General features: G+C 35.8%; 1 protein-coding gene and 1 long non-coding RNA gene across 5 annotated transcripts in view; one reads left to right on the top strand and one right to left on the bottom strand.

Annotated features, from left to right (window-relative positions):
• The window catches only part of DMXL2 (Dmx like 2), a 51,143-nt gene that overhangs the window by 185 nt on the left and 30,204 nt on the right, over positions 1-20,754 (top strand). The window contains exons 2-14 of one of the 2 annotated variants that reach the window (XM_021407254.1): positions 6,539-6,664; positions 8,320-8,391; positions 9,036-9,114; positions 9,716-9,869; positions 10,578-10,644; positions 12,476-12,654; positions 13,351-13,534; positions 14,506-14,680; positions 15,538-15,774; positions 16,949-17,226; positions 17,399-18,095; positions 19,293-19,414; positions 20,496-20,585. In XM_021407254.1, coding sequence (XP_021262929.1) covers positions 6,539-6,664; positions 8,320-8,391; positions 9,036-9,114; positions 9,716-9,869; positions 10,578-10,644; positions 12,476-12,654; positions 13,351-13,534; positions 14,506-14,680; positions 15,538-15,774; positions 16,949-17,226; positions 17,399-18,095; positions 19,293-19,414; positions 20,496-20,585 — 2,460 coding nt within the window. Of the gene's footprint in view, positions 1-6,538; positions 6,665-8,319; positions 8,392-9,035; positions 9,115-9,715; positions 9,870-10,577; positions 10,645-12,475; positions 12,655-13,350; positions 13,535-14,505; positions 14,681-15,537; positions 15,775-16,948; positions 17,227-17,398; positions 18,096-19,292; positions 19,415-20,495; positions 20,586-20,754 lie in introns of those variants that run through there. The other variant, XM_021407255.1, reaches the window with a different exon arrangement.
• LOC110403708 lies at positions 62-13,496 on the bottom strand. 3 transcript variants are annotated; one of them, XR_002441801.1, is made up of 3 exons: positions 13,378-13,496; positions 10,548-10,636; positions 62-4,271 (listed from the first exon to the last, which is right to left on the bottom strand). It is a non-coding gene; the product is annotated as an uncharacterized LOC110403708 (long non-coding RNA). The 3 variants fall into 3 exon arrangements; XR_002441802.1 differs by lacking the exon at positions 62-4,271 and adding an exon at positions 4,287-5,940; XR_002441800.1 differs by lacking the exon at positions 62-4,271 and adding an exon at positions 8,362-8,632.

The raw sequence follows: 20,754 nt of genomic DNA, 5'->3' as shown, positions 1-20,754 counted from the left end.
GCCGGGGCGGCCTGCGGGGTCAGAGCCGTAAGAGGGGGCAGGATGAGGGGGAGGGGCCCGGTGCGGGGCTGCGGTGCGGGTCGGGAGCTGCGCACCCCTCGCTGCGGGGGCGGTTTTGTAACGCGGTGCGCGGCTGGGGGGGCCGCCCGCTGCTGCCGAGGCACAGATTGCTCTGCCAAGTGCAGCCTCGGAGGAGGAGGGAAAGAGAGAGATGAAGTGCATTTCAGGAGTCTAGGAACTCGCGTAATAAATGCGTTCATCACCCACGGGGTGGGTTTTTTTTTTCCTCCAATTGCCATGGCAGTTTTCCCTTCTTCAGCTTATGGTGTGCTTGTCGGATTGTAGCCAGCCATCAGCTGCTGCAGTGCTCGGCACACGGCATCCGAGCAGTGCGTGGCTGGCTGTGAATACATTGTCTCACTAGGTTCCCTGTTAACGTTTGCAAGATAATAACTACAAACCAAATAAACGATGTACAGCATCGTTTCTAGCCCAGGACAGCTGACTTGTCCCGCATTTAAAGCCTACTTCACATTACCACAGATGTCTAATTTTGGTATTGAGTGCTGAAATTCATAAGGAATAAAAGGTGCCATCTTTTCCTTTCCTTGTCTTGCTGCTGTGCAGCCATGCTGATATTAAAGGGCCTCCTTTGGTATTTACACCGTAATATACCCGTATTCAAACATGTTTCCTTTTGCTGTAACAACTTGAAAAGTCTAATACTATAAAAGACAACTTTATGCTATTTCTCATAATAGTTTTGATATCATCAAAAATGAATAATAACATAAATTACAGCTCACATAAGACTTTTCTGAGAACAGTTTTTTTTTTTTTTCCTTGTACTCATTGCATTTTGTTATTTTACAAAAAGAAACAGAAAAAGTAGAATCGTGGTAGCATGTTTTAACTATAGAGCTGCATATAACGGACCTCACTTGCTTATCTGGCTGCTATGTCCAAGAAGGAACTGTTAAAGAAGGAACTAAAGGGATGGGTATGACAATGAGTGCACTTCCTGGACATCCACAGCTATAACTTTCCTCTTTGCTTTCTCTCCCTTCTCTGTATTTGGTGGAGGCTTTTAAATTCCAGGTCAGAGTAGCTGGAGTGCTGATGATACATTCTGCCTTAAAAGTGTTTGTTTAAAGTTTTAGGTGAATGGCATCTAGTTATTCTGAGCATAAGAAAGGATAAATAAATAATTTTGCTATTAAAGTTTTTTTTTTTAATTTGCTAAAAAAATAGGTATTAGTGACTCCATGAAGTGAAACAATCCAAAGAAATAGGTGCTAGGACAAGGCAGTTTGTCATTTTTTCATTGTTTTTGTTTTAGTACTGAATGACAGCTTTCTTGTTTCATTCTGGTAGCAATTCAGTGCACTATCCAACTTGCTGGGAGCAGGGCTTCGTGTTTTCATTTCTGCAGCTTCTACTAACCCTGTTCCACAAAGGAGTTTACAGAAGTTACAGGTGGTCAGAGCTGATCGCTATGCAAAGGGGTCTTACAACATGCGCACCCTGACTAACCAGAAAAGGCATATGTTATCTGAACTTTGTAGTGTAACTGACAGCCAGTATGTTTTTTAAAGGTTGTAAACTACCTCCATTTTTCAAACCATGTTTGGTTTCGCCTATCTTAGCACAGTGTCCTACTATATCAGAGCCTAAGCCTGGTATTCCTGCATTCAATTAAAGCTTTGACATTGCTCATTTCTGTAGGCTCAGATCTTTAGCAAACATTGGCAAACCACAGCTTATTAGCTGCTTGGGGATCCTGCAAGTCATCCTTGCATTCTGGCAGTTTCACAAATCCATTTAATTTTCTCTTTAAAGTTACCAGTGACATTGGAAATGGAGGTTGGCAGGTATGCCATGTGGGTGGTTTTGCTGCACTGGTTTCATTCAGTGACTGCTTATAACTGTATATCTAAGGCCTCTGCACTGCTGATCCATTACAGCATCTCTCAGCATCTTACTTTCCATCTTTCCTTTTTGCGTGGCTTACCAGTTTTCCATCCCTTCCCTCAGGCTGTGCAGATGATTAGTCTGTTGCCACGAATTCTGTGGCCACTGTTCTTCTGGCAGGAGAGGTCTGTGCTGACATGAAGGATCTCCTTGAAGGTGTTACCAGCTGAGTCCTTCAGAAGGAACTACTGATGTTAAATATTACAAATATTACTACACTTTCCTATTCTTTGTCAGTGTAATGGGGCTTCTATTTAAGCCCTCTTAAGGAATGAAAGGAGAAATTAAAAAGAGGATTTGACTGAGACATGTTCTGTTTTAGTATAAGCATGATAATATATTGAGATAATTAGAAAAACCTCATAAAAGTAATCAAATGGGAAGCCTGTATTTAGATAATACAAGGTGATATGTAGAAGTAACTATCAGTACAGGAAAGTACATTGATCTGTTGAAAAATTTGGAGACTGTAAATGTGAAAAAACGAACGCGTTTTGAAATGAGGGCGTGACTTTTCTCAGAAGTGGTGATACAATGTACTTACTCAAGTTTTATGGCAAATATACTTTTAAAGAACTTCAAGAAACAAGAGACGTTCTCAAAATAAGTATCTGCACTAAGAAAATGAGCTCAGAACCAAGAGACAGCGCTTCCTTAAAGAACCTGGAGCTGCAGGCTGATACCTGCAGGGAAAGTACTCTGGCTGAGGACTCCAATGGACTGACATAGGGCACTTAGGTGCAGTGCCATATGCGGGCAAAGAGGAGGAAACAGAAGAGAGAGTAGTAAGATTTCACTTAGGAAACAGATCTCCATGTCTTGATGATGCTTTAAGAAAAATTAAAAAAAAAAAAAACTTTCTACTGTAGAACACCCTTTTGCTTAATAACCACCTTTTTAGTTAATTTTATAAAAATGCTAAATGTTAAAATTAGCCTGGAAAATGTTCTTTTGTTGCAATAATAACAAGTGAGGATAGGGGACAGAAGAAGGAAAACTACAACATTTTAAAAAACAAATTCTCTTCCTTTGCAGGGTAAACAGACATATGTAAGCATTAACACTTTTCTGCTTCGTCCATTATCAACTATACACACACACATAAACATGCATGTTTAAGAACAGTAAGCATAATTGAAGTCGGTTAGTCTTTTCCTTTCTCTGTATTATTTCTGAGGCACATGTCTGTATCTCTTTCTTTTTCACGTCATCAATACCAACAATGAAAAAAAAAAGCTATTTGCAAAGTTTAAGATCTTATTTTAAGTGGACCAGTGCCTTTTTTTTCCTTACTGTATCAAACAACATTTTAAATTGCATCCCTTAGTTTGTTGGTATTAGTAGTTATGAGGCAGACTGTTGGAAAAAAACTGAACATGAATCTTTGCTGTTTTAATTGCTCACCCTTTGAAGTAGGCAGTAGGAGATTAAAATGCTTGTGAATATTAGAATTCTGAATAAAATATTGGAACTCCAGGACCTGATTTTGTTCTCCTGTCTTCCTGTGGGCATTTGTATCCTGGTCTCCATCTTCTTCACCCTACTTGCAAATGCTTGCTGAACTGTCCAGCATTCCACACCACTCACGGAGTTTGTTTTGCAACCAGAATCCAATATGAGAAGTTGAACAACAATAAAGCAAAAAGATTTTCTGTTTTGTGCCAGAAGTTACTTCAGTATCTCCAGTCTCTCTTACTCCCACTTTCTGGAAATAATTCTATTCAACTTTAATAATAATTTGTTCCCTTCCATACTAGGTATAATAATGCATGGCCTAGTCATCAAGGAGCTTAAGGTATTTTCTTATGCAGATAATCTCCCTGTAACCACCTTGTAGCAGTTGGTTCCCCACCCCCGTCCTGCTTGCAGTACACTGATAGCCCAGTATCAGTTCCTCAGAGCTTCCCAGAACAACAGCTGTAGGTTTGAGGACTCAGAAAGACAATGCTGCATTACTACACTTTTGTGCAATGGCCTTGGAAATATTTCAGTCTAGGCTTTGTACCCAGTTTTAATTTTAGTGTGCAGCTGCATAATTGCAAGACTACTTTGGATATTACTGCATCTACAGGTAAAATGTATATTTTCATGTTCAGATAGGCATTTAGTAAGGGGACTGCATTGTATGGGACCGTATCAAAAGCTTGTGTGGAGAGCAGTGATAATAGTACTCACAAAAACAGGTGTTTGCAGGCAACGTAGTTATTGACCTAACTATCTTCAGATTGTAAAATCCATAAACATATTCTCAGTTAATGACTGTGCTGGTAGACATCCTCTGGAGCAAGAAATTGTAGATGCTTAAAAAAAAAAAGAGAGGAACCTGGAATAATCATTTCATTAAAAGTTTCTTTACAAGGACATGCATAACCAGTTACTTTAAATGTTGTGGTATCAGGAAGGTCATTTATAGAAACAATGATTTCCTAGGCTTCAGGAAAACTAACAGCAAAACATTTTATCACAGTTCTACTTCTCAAGTCTTGACATTTTTCTTTGTATATTTGCCAGTTCTCAAGCTGGGAGACATAATATTCTCAGATGAAATCCCACAATCCTTTCGCTTAGAAACAACCATCCAGAATTCCACAAGTCTGAAGAGCCACATGTTGAGACTCTTTAGCAGGCCCAACTGTCTGACAGCTGTATGAGCAGATTTTTTCAGAGCTGTGACTGAAAAAAAGTAAAAACTAAAGCTTTTCTGTATCCCAAGCAACACGAGGATTTGGGGAAATGTTAGCACGAGAAAAAGTTTACAGGTCTGTAATCAGACAGAAATTTGTAATCTACCTCATGTTAATTTCTGCAGTCAAAGTATCTGCCTTTCTACTTACATTGCTGTTCCCTTTTTGTTTTTAGCAGTGACTATACTTACACTAAATTCAGCCTTTTTTCTTCAGATTTTCTTATTTATTGTTCCTTCCTAGGAGGATCAGTAGTAAACATGTGAGGTCATGAGATTTTCTAGTCCTCTCTAGTTCCAGTGCTTGTCTCACACCGTTACCTAACAGTGACCATCAACAGGCATTTACCTTGGAAACCTATAGAAATACTCACCTAGATAGCCTTTAAAATTGATTGACTTCAAAGGAGAGGAGGAGGACTCAGTAATTTTTATAGCGACAGAAGCAAGGGGCAAGTTAAATGGACAAAGTGACTTTTTAGCATCTGGGATTGACTGCTGAGAACAGGCAGGTTCCTGCTTAATTCAACTGTTGTAAAATTTTGGTCTATTGTATTAGAATCAGTGGAAAACTTCCTTTAAGGAAAGAGGCCTCCTACTATGACTATTTACTTTAAAACAGCTTGTTAGTAGATTGATGAAAGAAAGGGATTCCTGAGCTTGAATGTTGGAGTTCCATGCAACAGAACATCTGGAGCAATTATGGGGTTTGGAATATTTCAGTGCACAAGGACAGGTGAAAGGCTGGCAGACATACATATTTATTCTGCCAAAAAAGAAGTGCTGCAAGCTATCATTGTACTATAAATTATTCTTACATTGTTTATACTGTAGTTTGTAATGTAGAAGGTACAACATACCCAAGACAAATCGTTGTTTTACAGTATTGTAACAAGCACTATTCTAAAACCCAGGGGAGTGCAGAATTGGGATTCTTGTGGAAAAGCATCACTTGATATTCTTTTAAAGGGGGTGGAATGGCGAGAACAGGATGTATTTAAGGAACTTTCATTTAAATTCAATAGCAAGTGCTTGTCTTTGGAACTTTATAACACCAAAAAAAATTAAAAAAAAAAAAGGAAAATAACCCTTGTAACTTTCTAATTCAGGAAGAGCACGATTGTTCCTGTATTAAATACGCTTTCACTGATATTCAGGAGCAGCAGCATCATATATGACAGAAACATCTTTAGGCTCTGCTTTCTTTCTTGGCAGGAAAGTCCATTGTGTAAATTAGTGATGTGGTCACTGCAGACAAACAGAATTTTCCTCCATTTCCCTAGATGCTGGAGAGAAGAGTAAAAATATACACATCTTCTAATCATGGAGATTTTTTTCCCCTGAGAGTAGAATAAAGATGTTTAATACAATACTGTCAACATCTGACAACTGGCATTATTTGTCAGTGCATACTATACTCCACTGTCCAATAAATGCAAAAGCGTAGAATTCCAAAGCAAGAAGACAGTATTATTTTATTGCACACTTAGTGCATAGACCAGTCAAACCTCAGTATGTTCATATCTGCTGTTCATATCTGCTTGTAGAAGGACATAACTATCCACAACTGTAAATTCTTAAGAAGGTGGCATTGTCTGCTTGAATTCCTTTTCCCTCCTGAGAGTCTCTCCTAATCTGAAAGGCAGAGTAACTCCTAAGAGTCGATTTTCACTTGTTGATTATCCTGCTGTTGCTACCAAGATGATGAGGAATGAACTCTCTACATAGCAACATAAATTCCATCATTTGTTTAAATTGAGATGTTTACATTTTTCAAAAGCACGAGTCTAATAATGATTTAGTTGATATTTTTAATGATTCGGTTGCTTGCATGTTTCTTTTTTAATAAATTTGAATTTGTATTTCTTTTAAAAATTATTTCAGGCATATGGTTCTGGTTGTGACATTGTTATCCTGGCAAATGACTTTGAATGTGTGCAAATTATTCCTGGTGCTAAACATGGAAACATTCAGGTCAGTTGTGTGGAGTGCTCCCAACGACAAGGCAGGGTAAGGATTTTTTTGTTTTATTTTTCATTTTTATATAAGCCTAGAGAAAAAGAATAGTGAAATTAAACTATTGAACACAATGCATTAATGTTATTACTGAGTTAATTCAGTGACAAAGATTTTTACTGATCTCTGACTTTCAGCGCAACAGTTCAGAGGATTGTTTTAATACAGTTCATTTTTGAAAATGTTAGGTTGGGGTGCAGGAATAAGGCAGGAGATATATTGTAACGATGGATTTTATACCTTTCCAACACCTGCAATAACAAGCCTCTCAAAATGTGGAAAGTTATATTAGTTGCATCATAGTAATGGTATTAAAATTCCTGCTACTGTGATTCCCATTATTTTCTGCTAGCAAACAACAAAACATGGCAGGGATAAATAATTTATGCATACATACATGGGTGTTTGTGTGTCCTGCAGAGTAATGAATTAAAGGTTCTTTATTTCTTCAGAAAAGCTTAGGCACGTTTACTGTGTTTCAAAGTGCTGCAGTGTGAACTGTCATAACTGTGTGGCCCTTGACTGGCTGTGTGGCTTTATTTTTAATCCCCACGCAATGCTAAACAGACAGTCTAGGTTGCCACAAAAAAGAAAATTTTCAATGAGATAGTGTAGAGCACAGAGCAAATTTTGCTTATCAGTTGTCTCTGCCTAACATTGTTATCAGTTCAGGTAATTTTTAGCTGCAAAGGCCCCTGCACTTCAGCCATGCAGGCCCAGTGGGAAGAGAGATTCCGCCTTGCACAGGTGGCTTCTGCAAGACCACTGTGAGCCTCTGCAAGGTTCTGCATTCAGGACTCTGAACTCAAAGTCTGTTCTTTTTTGGTTTGGTGTTGTTGCAACCTTTATTTTAATTTTTTCCCCACCATGCGAAGAGGAAGTAAGATTTCGTAAGAAATGTGGTGAAACTTTTTCTTCATTTCTGTGTTGGAGAGAATGAGAGGAACTTTACACAGTTGTTCTTTTAAAAATCTTTTATACAACAAGACAATTCAATGATCGTCTAAAGTACTTATAAGCATTTGAGTATTGGGAGTATGACTAGATAAATTCCTGACAAAGACCACTGTGTACAGGGAGATTTCTGTAAAAGAAGTAGATGAAGGAATGAAGGAAATTGAGTGGTACAAGAACTTAAGATTTTCCGTTACCGTTTGTCTTCCCTGACAGTGTATTTAACTATTCAAAATGGAATCAAATTTCCTCCCCTTTTCTAGTAATTATTATTTAGTGGTACAAAATGGAACATGGGGTCACACTGAGACCCAGACACTAACAGTTAATTCATTAGTCAGTTGTAAAGTAGAAAAAACAAGCAGAAGTATTAAGGTATCAACTTACCCTTATACATTAACAGTAGTTGCCTTAGAAGTATGTATAAGATCTGATTGACAGTGTTCATCCCTCTGAATAAGATATCTTCCATACTTTTAGTTAAAATCTTAAAGATGGGCTAGTTCAAAGGTATGCATTTCTGATCTTCCTACAGAAAGTATTTGTACAATACTCTGAATAATATTTGTATTCATATCACTTTTTGATGTCTGTACATTGAAGTAGTACTGTGGAAATTCTTTAGATTCTTTCAAAGACTGTGGGTTAGGCTTCTCCCTAACCTTCTATCTTGGGCTTTTGATTGTTTTTTCCAGATTGCAGCATCATATGGAAATGCTGTTTGCATTTTTGAACCACTTGGTGTAAATTCTCATAAAAGAAATAGTGTAAGTATGTATTTCATGATTGTAATTCATTTTAGTTTCTTAAGGAAAAGTTTGTCAGTTATTAAATTGGCACGCAAAAGACAAATACACATTTCACAACACCCATAATAAAATTGGAGGAATAGGATCTTCCACTGTACGAACCGAACTGGAGATTGCAGTGTTCCCAAGTTCACAACAAGATTTGATGCAAGAATGACATGGCGGTCAGCTTGTATTTCTTTAAATTGACATGTCAGCTCTGTAATATGGAAATAGGATTTGGACTTGCTTATATGCATCCAAGCTAGTTTAAACAGCACAGTCATGGCTGAGCATCAAGTGTTAATTGTGTTCTCAAGTGGGTTTTGCAATCTGTTGCATCTGTACTGCCATTCCTTATGTTGTTATAAATGTGTGACATAACTAGTTTATAGTAATCTACAGATTCATTTGTATACATGACAGATCCAGGTCTGGTTTGCATGACATTCTGTGATGTGTTTAATTTTTATAAAACAACTGAAATTATTCAAGCTAGATTCCACAGTCTACCACTGGCTCCTGAATTCATTTGTAACAACTTAGAGAGAGAAATAAATACAAATGCCATTGTATTTTGCTGTTGATGTTAAAATTGATTTTTACTCTTTTTTAAACTGCAGCAGCTAAAGTGTCAATGGCTTAAAACGGGGCAATTTTTTCTCAGTTCTATGACTTACAACCTGGCTTGGGATCCTCAAGGTAATGTTTAATGTTTGTAGTTAGAAAACTTGAACATAAATTATTTTTATTGAAAAAAAGTGGGAGCATGAATATAGACATTTTAGATGATCCATTCGTGGCAATGTGGCATCGCATAGAATGCATTTGTGAAGATGCTATGCCAAGTATTTGAGTGCTTTATGTAAGATCTTAGTTTGGGAATCACAGTGTTAAGTTGATAACTGGCTTAAATTACCACAAATAATCATTTAAATACAGTTTTATAAGTCAGCAATGTACCAGGAGAGAGATATTGATAAGGTATCTAACAGTGTGCATTATCTGAGATGTTAGTGGCTGTTCAGCATCTTCAAAAGTCATTATTAAAACCTATCTGTCATTCAAAGTCATCTTAAAAACATCAAAACCCGAACATTTTTTCTTATAAGGTATTATAAATTCAAAATGTTTTGATAAAAACAGATATCTAATATTCAATCTTTCATATTTAAAATGGACTTAATAAAGTTGAGTTTTCAATCTGTTTTTAACTATTTTCATCAAAATATGATGACAGACATTGAACATCATTATGCATGTATCAGCTTGGTTTCACATCTTCAGTGTTACTCGCTTTCAGGTAACAGGCTGCTGACAGCAACTGACTATTTGCAATTGTGGGCCCCACCATCTAGTGACATTCTAGAAGAAGATGAAGATGATCCTGACAATCAGATGAAAGATGATAAAGTTCTCCCAGTTCTGAATGATTGGAAATGTGTCTGGCAGTGCAAGTGAGTGAGACGGTTCTCATTTTAAGACAGATTGCAATGCCAACCCGTATGTCAACCCTATCTTCTCTCTAAAAACGTATTTTAAAATATGCTTTTAAATAAGCTTAAAATACCATGAACTTCAAACAATGGAAGTTACTCCAAAAAAAAAAAAAAAAAAACCCTCATTTTTTCAAATGACCTTCAGTCACCCGATAACCATATCAAAGGCTTAACTATAGCCCTGGCAATATGTGTAAATTGTCCCTGTCTTCTCATCCTTTGAAAGTACTGCTGAAATATTGGATGTGACAGAGGAGCAGCAGCAAGCAGACATGCAATGCAGATCAAGATGAGAGCTGTTTGATGCCCTCCTGTCATTTGTATGGCCTCTCTGGGAGTAGAAAAGCAAGTGAAACAAACTTCACTTCCATGATCTCATTAGATCTAGCCTAGGCTTACCATACTTAAAACAATTGATTTTTTAATATGCTGTTTTTCTCTAAAGAAAACTGTATGAAAATACTAAACACCATTTTTTTCTTGTAGCAAATACTTCTTATGCTTCTGCTATTACTAAAGTATGCTTAAAACAGCAACTATAAAATACAAATATATTTCAATTAAATAACGCACACTAACGCTGAATTAACTAAATACACATGGAGTAATACTGTAGAATAAATAGACTTTACTTACAGTTTAAAACTTTACTCTTGTGTTCTCTAGGACTGCAGTATCAGTACATTTGATGTCATGGTCTCCTGATGGTGAATACTTTGCAACAGCTGGGAAGGTAAGAACAACAAAAACAACTACAGCAAACTAGATTAAGTTTGTCAGTTGTGTTGCTTTGCTTGACAAAGTAAATAAAATAAGTAATATGGAACAGTCCTGTATCCACATACTCTTCTGTAGTTTAAGCTAAGTAATCATCTCCTGTATAATGCTCTATTTGCATGTAATTCCATGAATTTCAACAGCAAGAAATTTGATTTAGCTGTTTACTGTTACTGAATACTTCAGAATTAACCTAAAAATACAGTGACAGTGATACAGACTCAGTTATATCTTAGATAAAGCATACTTAGATGAACTTTCAGATATGCTTAAACAACTGTTTTGGCCTTTATTTGAAATAATTAGGATAAATGTTAGATCATGATGAAAAACATACACTTTTAAGCTGGAATGTGCATGTCAATGGGCAAACTAGAAAAGATTTTCTGTTTACAGTGAATTCTGGGTTTGGTTATCAGTTCTTAACTTCTAATTCCATTTGTCATATATTTTTGTCAAATTGCTATTCAAACTAAGTTTTCAATTAATACTTCTCTTTAACATTACCCTCTCATTTGAGTGAGTCCCTTTGGTTTTTGAGGCTGGATAGTTAGGCATTTACTGCTTGTGCTTAATACCGATTGAATGATAAGAGAATTTTAGGAACCTTTACCTTCTTAGACTTATTAAAGAGGACAACGGAATCACAAGCTGCCGTTACATGGCTAAAAACCTTGTAACACCTTACAAATATTACATTTAGAGTCATTGTGGTTAGAAAAATACCAAAGCTTTTGCTTTGTTCCATGCTTCTGTTTTCCATGAATTTAGTTTTATATAGTTAAGAATTTGACTAAGTGTGTGAGGCAGATGGTTCCAGTAGTTATTTACTTTCTGTAGGACAGCTCCATCTTAGTTCCTTTACAGCTTTAATCATAACTCCTAACAGTGCTGTCTGTCAAACTTCCTTCTTGCAGAGTCTGGTCAGATACTGGTTTTACATGCTTGACAGGAAATAAATAATAGCTCCCAGAGATTTGTGATCTATCCATTTTCTTCTGTATCTACATTCCCTTTCTAGTCCTGAAATCCAAGGATGCGTTCTGCAAATGTATTCAATGTATTGTAGTCATACTAGTGATCTTACCCTTAGTTCACATCAGTGTAGTCATACTCCAATCCCACTTACCAGCATCTGGAGTATTGGTGTATCAGCATTTCACTTCTGTTTCAATTAACTAGTTCAGTAGTACCCAGCCATTCAAACTGCAAAGGTAGCATATGTTCTGCTAGTGGAGGGGAGGGCTGTATTGTGCAGCCACTCATCAGTCATGTGCCTACACTCAGCAGAGACGGTGCTTCTCACAAAAATCAGGCTTCCTGTGCATGGGAACACCCAGGGACTTACAGCACAGATTTTCCTAAGGGAGAAACTGACTGGTAATGAGTTTCGTAATGTGCTGTGAGTGGCAGCCTGTTTCTGGCTTTCAGTTTTGCAGAAGAATGGATGCAGGACTTAAGCATGCATATGTAGTATGCAGAAAATGCAAAGAGAACCGAGAGGAATGTAGAGGGACAAATGGACTGCAAGAAAAATAAGTTCTGAGAGTGGTGCGTTCCCAGAAGTACATTTATTCAGTCCTGCAACTCATTCCAGGATGACTATCAGTGAAATTTCTGGTCTCGGGAATGGGTTGTCTGCAAAACTGCAAATAGTTCCGGGGCATAGATTGAGTATTCATGAAGGGTACTGGAACAGCAATCTCCTTACCATTTTAGTATTTTCTTTTTGTAACTTTTTTCACTTATAGCTAGCTAATCCCATGTTATTTTGCTGCTTTACCTAGGATGATTGCCTCTTAAAGGTTTGGTATCCTATAACTGGTTGGAAGTCATCTCTTCTACCCCAAGAGAATGAGGAGAAGAAGAAATGCTCAGGGGTTGTCCACTTCTCATTTGCCTATTTAGCTCATCCTCGAGCAGTGACAGGATTTTCATGGCGTAATATTAGCAAGTACATGCCCAGGTTTGAAAGATTTAATCTTTAAAACAACCAACAAACCAGCAAGCAAATGTTTGACCAAATTGTGGTTTTTTATATTGTTTTGTTTTTTAGCACACTGCTTAAAGTTTGGCCATGAGAACATGGTTCAATTTCACTGCTTATACTTTCAAGAAATTGAACATATCCAGCATATGTGAAGACTTTCATTTCTTATTACAACAATTATAGTCATGTTAATAGGAGAGACTTATTCTAAAATATGGTCTGAGCTTCTCAAATTCTGCCCAACGTTGTGACATTGGAAATAAAATTTTTGTTTAAACAGTTAGTACTTAGTAAGATATTTTCTGAACCTTGTTGTACATACTGCTGTTTAATTCATCGTTTTATTTACTTTTCAGGATTTAGTAAAAATGTACGTATTCTTCACATTATCCAGTAAAACAATAATTTAGACAGTTTCATAACTGCAGCTTTATAGTAACATGCATCAAAGAATAACCACTCCGTGTTCACATGCACTTTTGCTAATAATTTATGAGTTTATCTGTCAGCATGCTGAAAATCTCTACTGTTATAAAACCTTCAGTTGAGGGAGAGAAAGAAATTTGGATGAAGTAATGATGGGTGCTAAATACTTGTATATTCTGATTTTTGTTGTGTCAATATTCACAATTTAACTATATTGGGTAATATTTTTGATATGTTTCTCTTCAGGGGTTTAGTCTGTAACGTGTTACTCACATCATGTCTCGATGGCATCTGTCGGCTGTGGGCAGAGACACTGTTACCAGAAGATACTCTTCTGGGTGAGCAGATATGTGAAACTAGCACTTCCAGCATTAGCAGCACCATTTCTCAGTCTGGAAAGCAAAAAGACAGAATACAGCATGCACTAGAGGTACGATACTTGTCAATTTTGTATTTCAGGATCGTTAAAACCTGTAAACGTTTACTAGAAAATTTAAACTATGTAGGATTCTAAGATTGTGTATCATCTAATTCTTATAAGCATAGCAGAATAGTCTAAATTATTTAGTGAAGTGTATTATTAATCACTGAAGAAATAAGAGATTTGTAGCTGTACATCTAAACCACACGCTCTTAAAGTTCAGTCTTTTTCTGTAGCTAACTAAAAGTGTTGAGAAGAGACCATGATTAATATGGAATAGTAAGACGGTTTCATTTTGATTGGGTCTGAAAGTCTGTAGTTATAAAAACAGTAGAGGCAGTAAACAAACTCTCTTAATTCTTTAGTCATCTGAGTTGAGAATTGCATTTCCAAACTTATAAAAATTATAGGCTCTGAGTTTCAGTGGCAGTCATATGTAGTATATTATGTTTAGAGGAAAAGAAAACATGTCAGTGTGAAAACAAAACCAAACAAAATCACTGCTCATCTGTAGACTGTAACAATCAGGTGAAGTTCTTACTCCTTATATATCACGACTGACAACACAGAGAGTGTGTGAAACCAACTATGTTTTAGGCTACTGAATAAGTTGCACTCTCCATGTGCTCTCACTAGTTTTTAGTTGCATAAAAATAATTCATTATAAAATTGCTTTACAACTGTTGCTGCTATTAGACTGTAATAATCTTTTTTATGAATGTTACACAAAATAGTTGGATTTTTTTTGTCTTTGGAGCAGATAATGTAAGCACCTTTCAGGAGATCACTACAAGATCTTCGTCTTCAGTCAGAACTCATATACATGAGCTTTATTCATCTCTTTTGAAATCTAGTTCAAGTAATCTTTTAGAAATTACTCTTCATAGGGAGAAGGAAATCTAAAAACTTTAGGTTTTACATAAATATTTATATCTTAATTTTTTTAGTGTTTCTTAAATTGCTTTTTCTAACTGTACCAGACAATTCACCACTTGAAAAATATGAGAAAAGGACAAAGGAGATCTTCCGTTCTTGTTACCCACACAGATGTATTGCCAGATCAGCAGGGTACTCATGAAGTTCAGCGTCACATTTCACATCATGCAAATGCACTCGGTCACTTCCACATAGCAGCAAGCATCAACCCTAATACAGGTAAAATGCAACCATTTATCAAATTGTTCATATATTTTCACAAAATGGAAAAAATAAATAGAGGGGTGTGAGGTCCATGTTCTTTGTTATGAGTATTTGAATGCAAGGTATTCATAGAAAGAATATTATTTCGTAACTCTTTTAATTGGCACAGGGTTTTGTAAATAAATTAGTCTGATTTTTTTTAATTAGATTTTTTTCCCCAAAAAAATGAGGCTGACAGAATAGTTGCGGTTGAAAGACACCTCTAGAGATATTCTTGTCCATTGCCCCTGCTTAAGCAGTGTCACTTATAGCCAGTTGCCCAAGACTTTCAGCATTTTTAAAATCCAAAATAAATTTATTTTTGCATATCAGAAAGCAAAAGAAACTTCACAACCAAAATTTCAAGTCTCCTTAGTGCTTGATTGTTGGATTTGGGGAGGCAACGGTACATGATGAGCGAAGTATTTTAACTACAGAATATACAGAATGAAGAAAAGCTGTACAATGTTTTTTAGGATAAAACTACTTGGCTCTTTGTTGAAGAAAAAATTAAAGGTACTACCTTACCTAAAGTCAGTATGTGAAGTGACAACACTGCAACTTATGAAACTGAGCAATTAGACCTAGTAAATACCATTTACTATTCTCTTCACAATCAATTTCTTCGATACTTCATTGATGTTAAACTTGCTTTTTTTTAATTCAGATGTAAAAACTTGATCTGAATCTTACTTTTCCTAAACTTGCAGGCACTAATTATTTTCTACCAAAAATTAGTTAAATGTTCAATCAAGTGTGTGCATTATATATGTATATATACATTTATATAGATTTAAGATACAAGTTTTTGATTTATTTACAATTGTCCACAGATATTCCATCTGTTCTGGCTGGAACGGCTTTTAATATCGACGAAGGCAATGGAGGCTTCGTCGTTCACTGGTTGAATAATAAGGAATTTAATTTTACATCATCTATCGAAGTATTTATGCAGCATCTAAGAAAACTTTCTGAACAACAACTTGAAGAAGATTTTGATGATACTGAGGTTGAAGAGCAAGAAGAAATAGAAGAAAAAGAAAGAGGTTTGCGCATGAAATTAGATCATGGTTAGTAGTCTTGAGATCTATAGCACAAGAATAATTCTGAAACACATTTATTTTGTGCAGTAATTAATGGAAATATTTAGCACAAAAAACATAAGAGATAATATTATCACCTAAAATAAATAGATATAGCTACAGTTTTGCCTCCTCCAATAATTTGGTGGCATGAAAAACTTAATGAAATATACTCTGTTAGAAGGCAATAATGATTTATACTGTGAAAAAGAAAGGTTGCTTTGTTTTTCATGTCTGTTTTGGAAATACTTTATAGTTAACGAAATTAAGACTAAGACTTGCTTTTGATTTACCTTACAGTCTGATTGTCAGTAATGAAGCATGAATTGATGGTAAGCTTTAAAAAGGGTTGGACATTGTTCCATCTGAATCAAACTGCACTCTTTCCAGTGTAAGCTTTGCATCTTAAACCTTACAGCATCCAGTGATCCCAGTTGTAGCTGTTCACAAAGGAACAGAGAGACATACTGTGAAATTAATTATGGAAAACATGTCCTGCCAGAAAGACTTTACATTGCTGAGAGAACGTCACTTTTCCAGAATATGTATTCCTTCAGTTTTATTAAAGATGACAAACCCTGTTTATTTAAAATTCCAAAAACTTATCTTCCCTTGTCTCCACAAAGTTAAGAATAAAGAATTATCTAAGAATGTGTAATAGTAACAAATTTTCTGCTTAAACAAGAGTTAATACTGGGGGTAAACTAATGATAAAATTATTGTCATTTATCATTCTTGGGTTCTTAAAATCTAGGTTAATGCAATTTTTTAAGCGTGTCTTAATTCTTACTGTACATGCAATACATACTACTTCATCAATGATCACACACCACATATTTCACGATAATGTCTTAAACAAAAATAAATATACTAATGTGGAACCAGCATTAATACTAAATATCTGTTTTTATATAGTTGAGCAGAATAATCTTAGACAGGGTAACGCTCTAAATATTTGAATTTTGATGATTGTATTCATTATTACTAGTTAGGTGCAATAAATATGAGAGCTGTTGTACAGACAGATATTTCTAGCCTTGATTTGTATGAATGTTCTTATGAGGTAGTGCCGTCAAGAGATTTAAAAATACTTTGTTGTATGGATTAGAACCTATGGTAGGAAAATATTTCAGATGGATAAAATATTTATTTTCTGTTGCAGACTTGTCTATAGATAGAGAATCAGAGACAGGGACTGGTACAGGCTCTTCAGAACACGAAGATGGAGAACGAGAGGGAAGCCCCAAAACAACTCTACGAGCAAGCCTACGAATGCCTCTTCCAACAGTTTTGTTAGATCGGAAAATTGAGTTGCTGCTAACTGAATGGAACAGAAATCCAGATATGCTTTTTACTATTCATCCTGTTGATGGTACCTTTTTGGTGTGGCATGTGAAGTATTTAGATGAATACACTCCAGGCATCTTTCGCCAAGTTCAGGTGTTGTATATTTGAAACTGGTATATTATTTATGATCCTAATGAAGTCATTGTGTTCCTGCTATTTAAATCTGATCATTAGAATGAACTTAAGTATTTCCTGTGACAGCTAACATTTATTTGGACTTGCACTGGGTCGTTATATTCTAATTTTATTTTTTTTTCCCTTCCAGGTTTCATTTTCATCTAGGATTCCTGTTGCATTTCCATCAGGAGATGCTAGTTCCCTTAGCAAAAATATTATGATGTATGCTTGCCCTGTCTTATTTAAAGATACCAGTAATGCTGTACATCAGAAGACAATGGATTTTCCAGATAAAACTCTAGAGAATAGAGGACCAGGCTTTTCCCAGAACAGTACAAATGTGAATATAATTTCTCCCATAGTAATGATGATTTCCAAGCATATAGACGGCTCTCTGAATCAGTGGGCAGTTACTTTTGCTGATAAATCAGCTTTCACTACTGTGCTAACTGTATCACATAAATTTAGGTACTGTGGTCACCGTTTTCATCTTAACGATCTAGCTTGCCATTCTGTTTTACCATTACTCTTAACATCTTCTCATCATAATGCTCTATTAACTCCAGAATCAGACAGTTCTCACAGCTCTGACAGAATAAACAGAGCAATGGATCCTAGTAAACATCCGAAAGGTTCTTCTAGGCAACAACTTAAAAATGCAGCAACTCGTACATTTCATGACCCAAATGCAATTTATAGTGAACTGATTCTGTGGCGCGTAGACCCAATAGGACCTTTGTCATACACTGGAGGAGTGTCTGAGTTGGCCCGAATTAACTCTCTTCATACTTCCGCTTTCTCCAATGTAGCCTGGCTTCCAACACTTATTCCCAGCTATTGCCTTGGTAAGTACTCCTAGCATGATCCCACGTAGAGTTAACACTTGTAGCCATAGAATTAATTTGTTAAAATAAATTACTGTTGTATTTGGGGTATATTACTTCTCAGCAATTTCCTTGTATTGTGCCAATGGTTATTCTTCCTCCATTTGAGGCTAAGCTACTTCAAAATAGTTTGTGTGGGCTAAGAGTTTGTTACCGTGGAGCAGCTGATATGCAGCAACTTCTTTGTTAGAGTTAATAATCACTCTCACAACAGGATACTGTGATCCCATTGGTCAGTGCGTTAGGCAACTTTAAATCAAGTACACTTACTTTACAGAACAGCAAACACTACTTTTTCAGAGGTCAGGATGTACAACATCAGATGCAATGCCCTGGAGGAAGTTTTAGTTTTTGTATGAAATTTTGATGCTCTCTATTACAGTTAAGAAAATTGTTGCTACAAATGTTGAGTTACTCTGCCACTTAGATACTTATTTTTTAATTATAAAGATGCTGTTGTAATATTTTTTTCTTTGTGGACAGTACCAAAAAATGTAAATTGTGAATGTAACATTATTAAAGTTTGAACTAATAATGCTAGGATAGTTTATTACGGTAAGGCCAGTCAGACCTTTGCAATTCTTAAATGTGTGTCAAAGGCAGTGAACAACCTCAAAAATACTAAATATGGTTAATAAATGCATACCTTCTCTTTGATTTAAAAAAAAAAAAAAAAAAACTTTGATCACAGAGTAATGTTTTTTGCTGTCTCAGTCCCACAAAGCTGCTATTCTGAAGAGTTTACCTTAGACTGCTTTGAATCATCTCCAGTAACCTAGGGTGGCTAGAGTTCCAAGCACCTACTCAGAGGTGCTCTTTGACAGTGAAGAGAACATAATCATTTTAAGGAATAGCAGTATTCTGTTAGGCAAACTATTGCTTTTTGCATATGTGAACAATATTTAAAAACGAAAGTGAATACTGCTTAAATTATTCAACTTTGATGAGGAGTTTTAGCTAAATAAATGAGCAGAAACTTATTTCAAAGTCTAGCTAGTGTTTTAATCCACATAATTTCTTGGATTTTTTTCACTTCAGTATTTTATGACAATTATTGCTAGAAACAATCAGATATTGTGAAGCGCATTATGAATGTCTACCTGAGGCTATTTGATGCCCATTTTTTCATTAACTCTACAATTTCTTTTTTTCTACCAGGTACATACTGCAACTCAGCTAGCGCTTGTTTTGTTGCATCTGATGGGAAAAACTTGAGGCTCTATCAAGCTGTTGTAGATGCAAGAAAACTTCTGGATGAGCTATCTGACCCAGAATCATCTGTAAGTTTTCTGTAGTGTTGGCTTGAAATTTTTAAAATAAAAGTAATTAAGGTACCTTTTTTTTTTCCCTGCAGTGGTTTGTCTTCATTTATTTCTGCATATCAAGTTTTATGCTGTTGCATATGTAAGATCTTAATTATTAGTTTGTATAATTACATGTGTTTTGCAAATGTCTGTAAACATTAGTAGACAGTAATGTGAATATTACTACTAAAAATGGCTTAACTGAAACAAAATTTCCCTAACAGGGAAATTTTAGCAGGTAGGGGAAGGAAAATCGGGATTCCTTTCTTTTTCTTCTCAGAAGAGGGGAGTCAGGAGAAGCTAGGCAGATGAAGAGGGAAGAGCAAGACTTACGTGCACACACTTAAGTGTATGTGAGAAAATGCAGAAATGTTGGTATAGGAGGGAATCTGGGCAAGTTATTGTTAATGGTAATATTGACTCATATTTTCTGTTACAGTCTATTTTTTGTTCTTTTATCTTTCATTCCTTTGACTTCAAGCAAAGTACAAACTGCTCTTCTAATTGTTATTGAATAAAAAAGGCACATTTTTCCTGTTTTCATTTTTCTGTTATTTTATAAGCTATCCTACAAGAATATCAGCTGTCAGTATTCAGATCAGTCTGACCAACCTTTTAGAGGAGCAATGAATGTGAATGCTCCAGCAAAAACTTAGAGCGCATTCAGTTTATAGATAAGCTGTATTGATTTCTTTTTTATTTCAGTGCTCTGACAAAATCTGAAGCTTTAAACAAAAGTGAAACAGTACATTTGAGTTCTTCATGGTACTGATACTGAGTTATGTTATTATGAAAGGATAAATTTTTAAATAAGCATTTTCTTTCCATATAAATTGCTATGTTATCCCCATGAACAGTTGCAGACTCAGAAAGTGTAACTGTTCTGATAAGCACATCATTCATAACTGCCAAAATGGAAACAGGAAGAAGCCTAGGAAGCCTATTAACTGTTCATGGCAACAAGAAAGAAAAAACAATCATTTTATTGTAAATGGTTGCAATTTCTTTTTGTCTGAAGGAAAAATATACTAATTCATCTCATTTTGCTCTGTTTCAGAAACTTATTGGGGAAGTGTTTAACATTGTGAGCCAACAATCTACTGCTCGACCAGGATGCATTATTGAACTCGATGCAATAACTAACAAAGTAAATAAATGGTTAATCCTTCAGGGTATCACATAAAGGTGTTTAATATCTTTGTATGCTAATTAACCTAATCTGCTGAAAAGACACAAAAGAAATGACATCTCTCTATGGTGATAATGACAGCGCTGAATTTGCATGAATGTTGAGATACCTTGAACACTTTCAGGAG

This window comes from Numida meleagris, chromosome 9 (genome assembly GCF_002078875.1).
Source record: "Numida meleagris isolate 19003 breed g44 Domestic line chromosome 9, NumMel1.0, whole genome shotgun sequence".
NCBI lineage: Eukaryota > Metazoa > Chordata > Aves > Galliformes > Numididae > Numida > Numida meleagris.
This window is presented reverse-complemented; position numbering and strand designations above follow the sequence as displayed.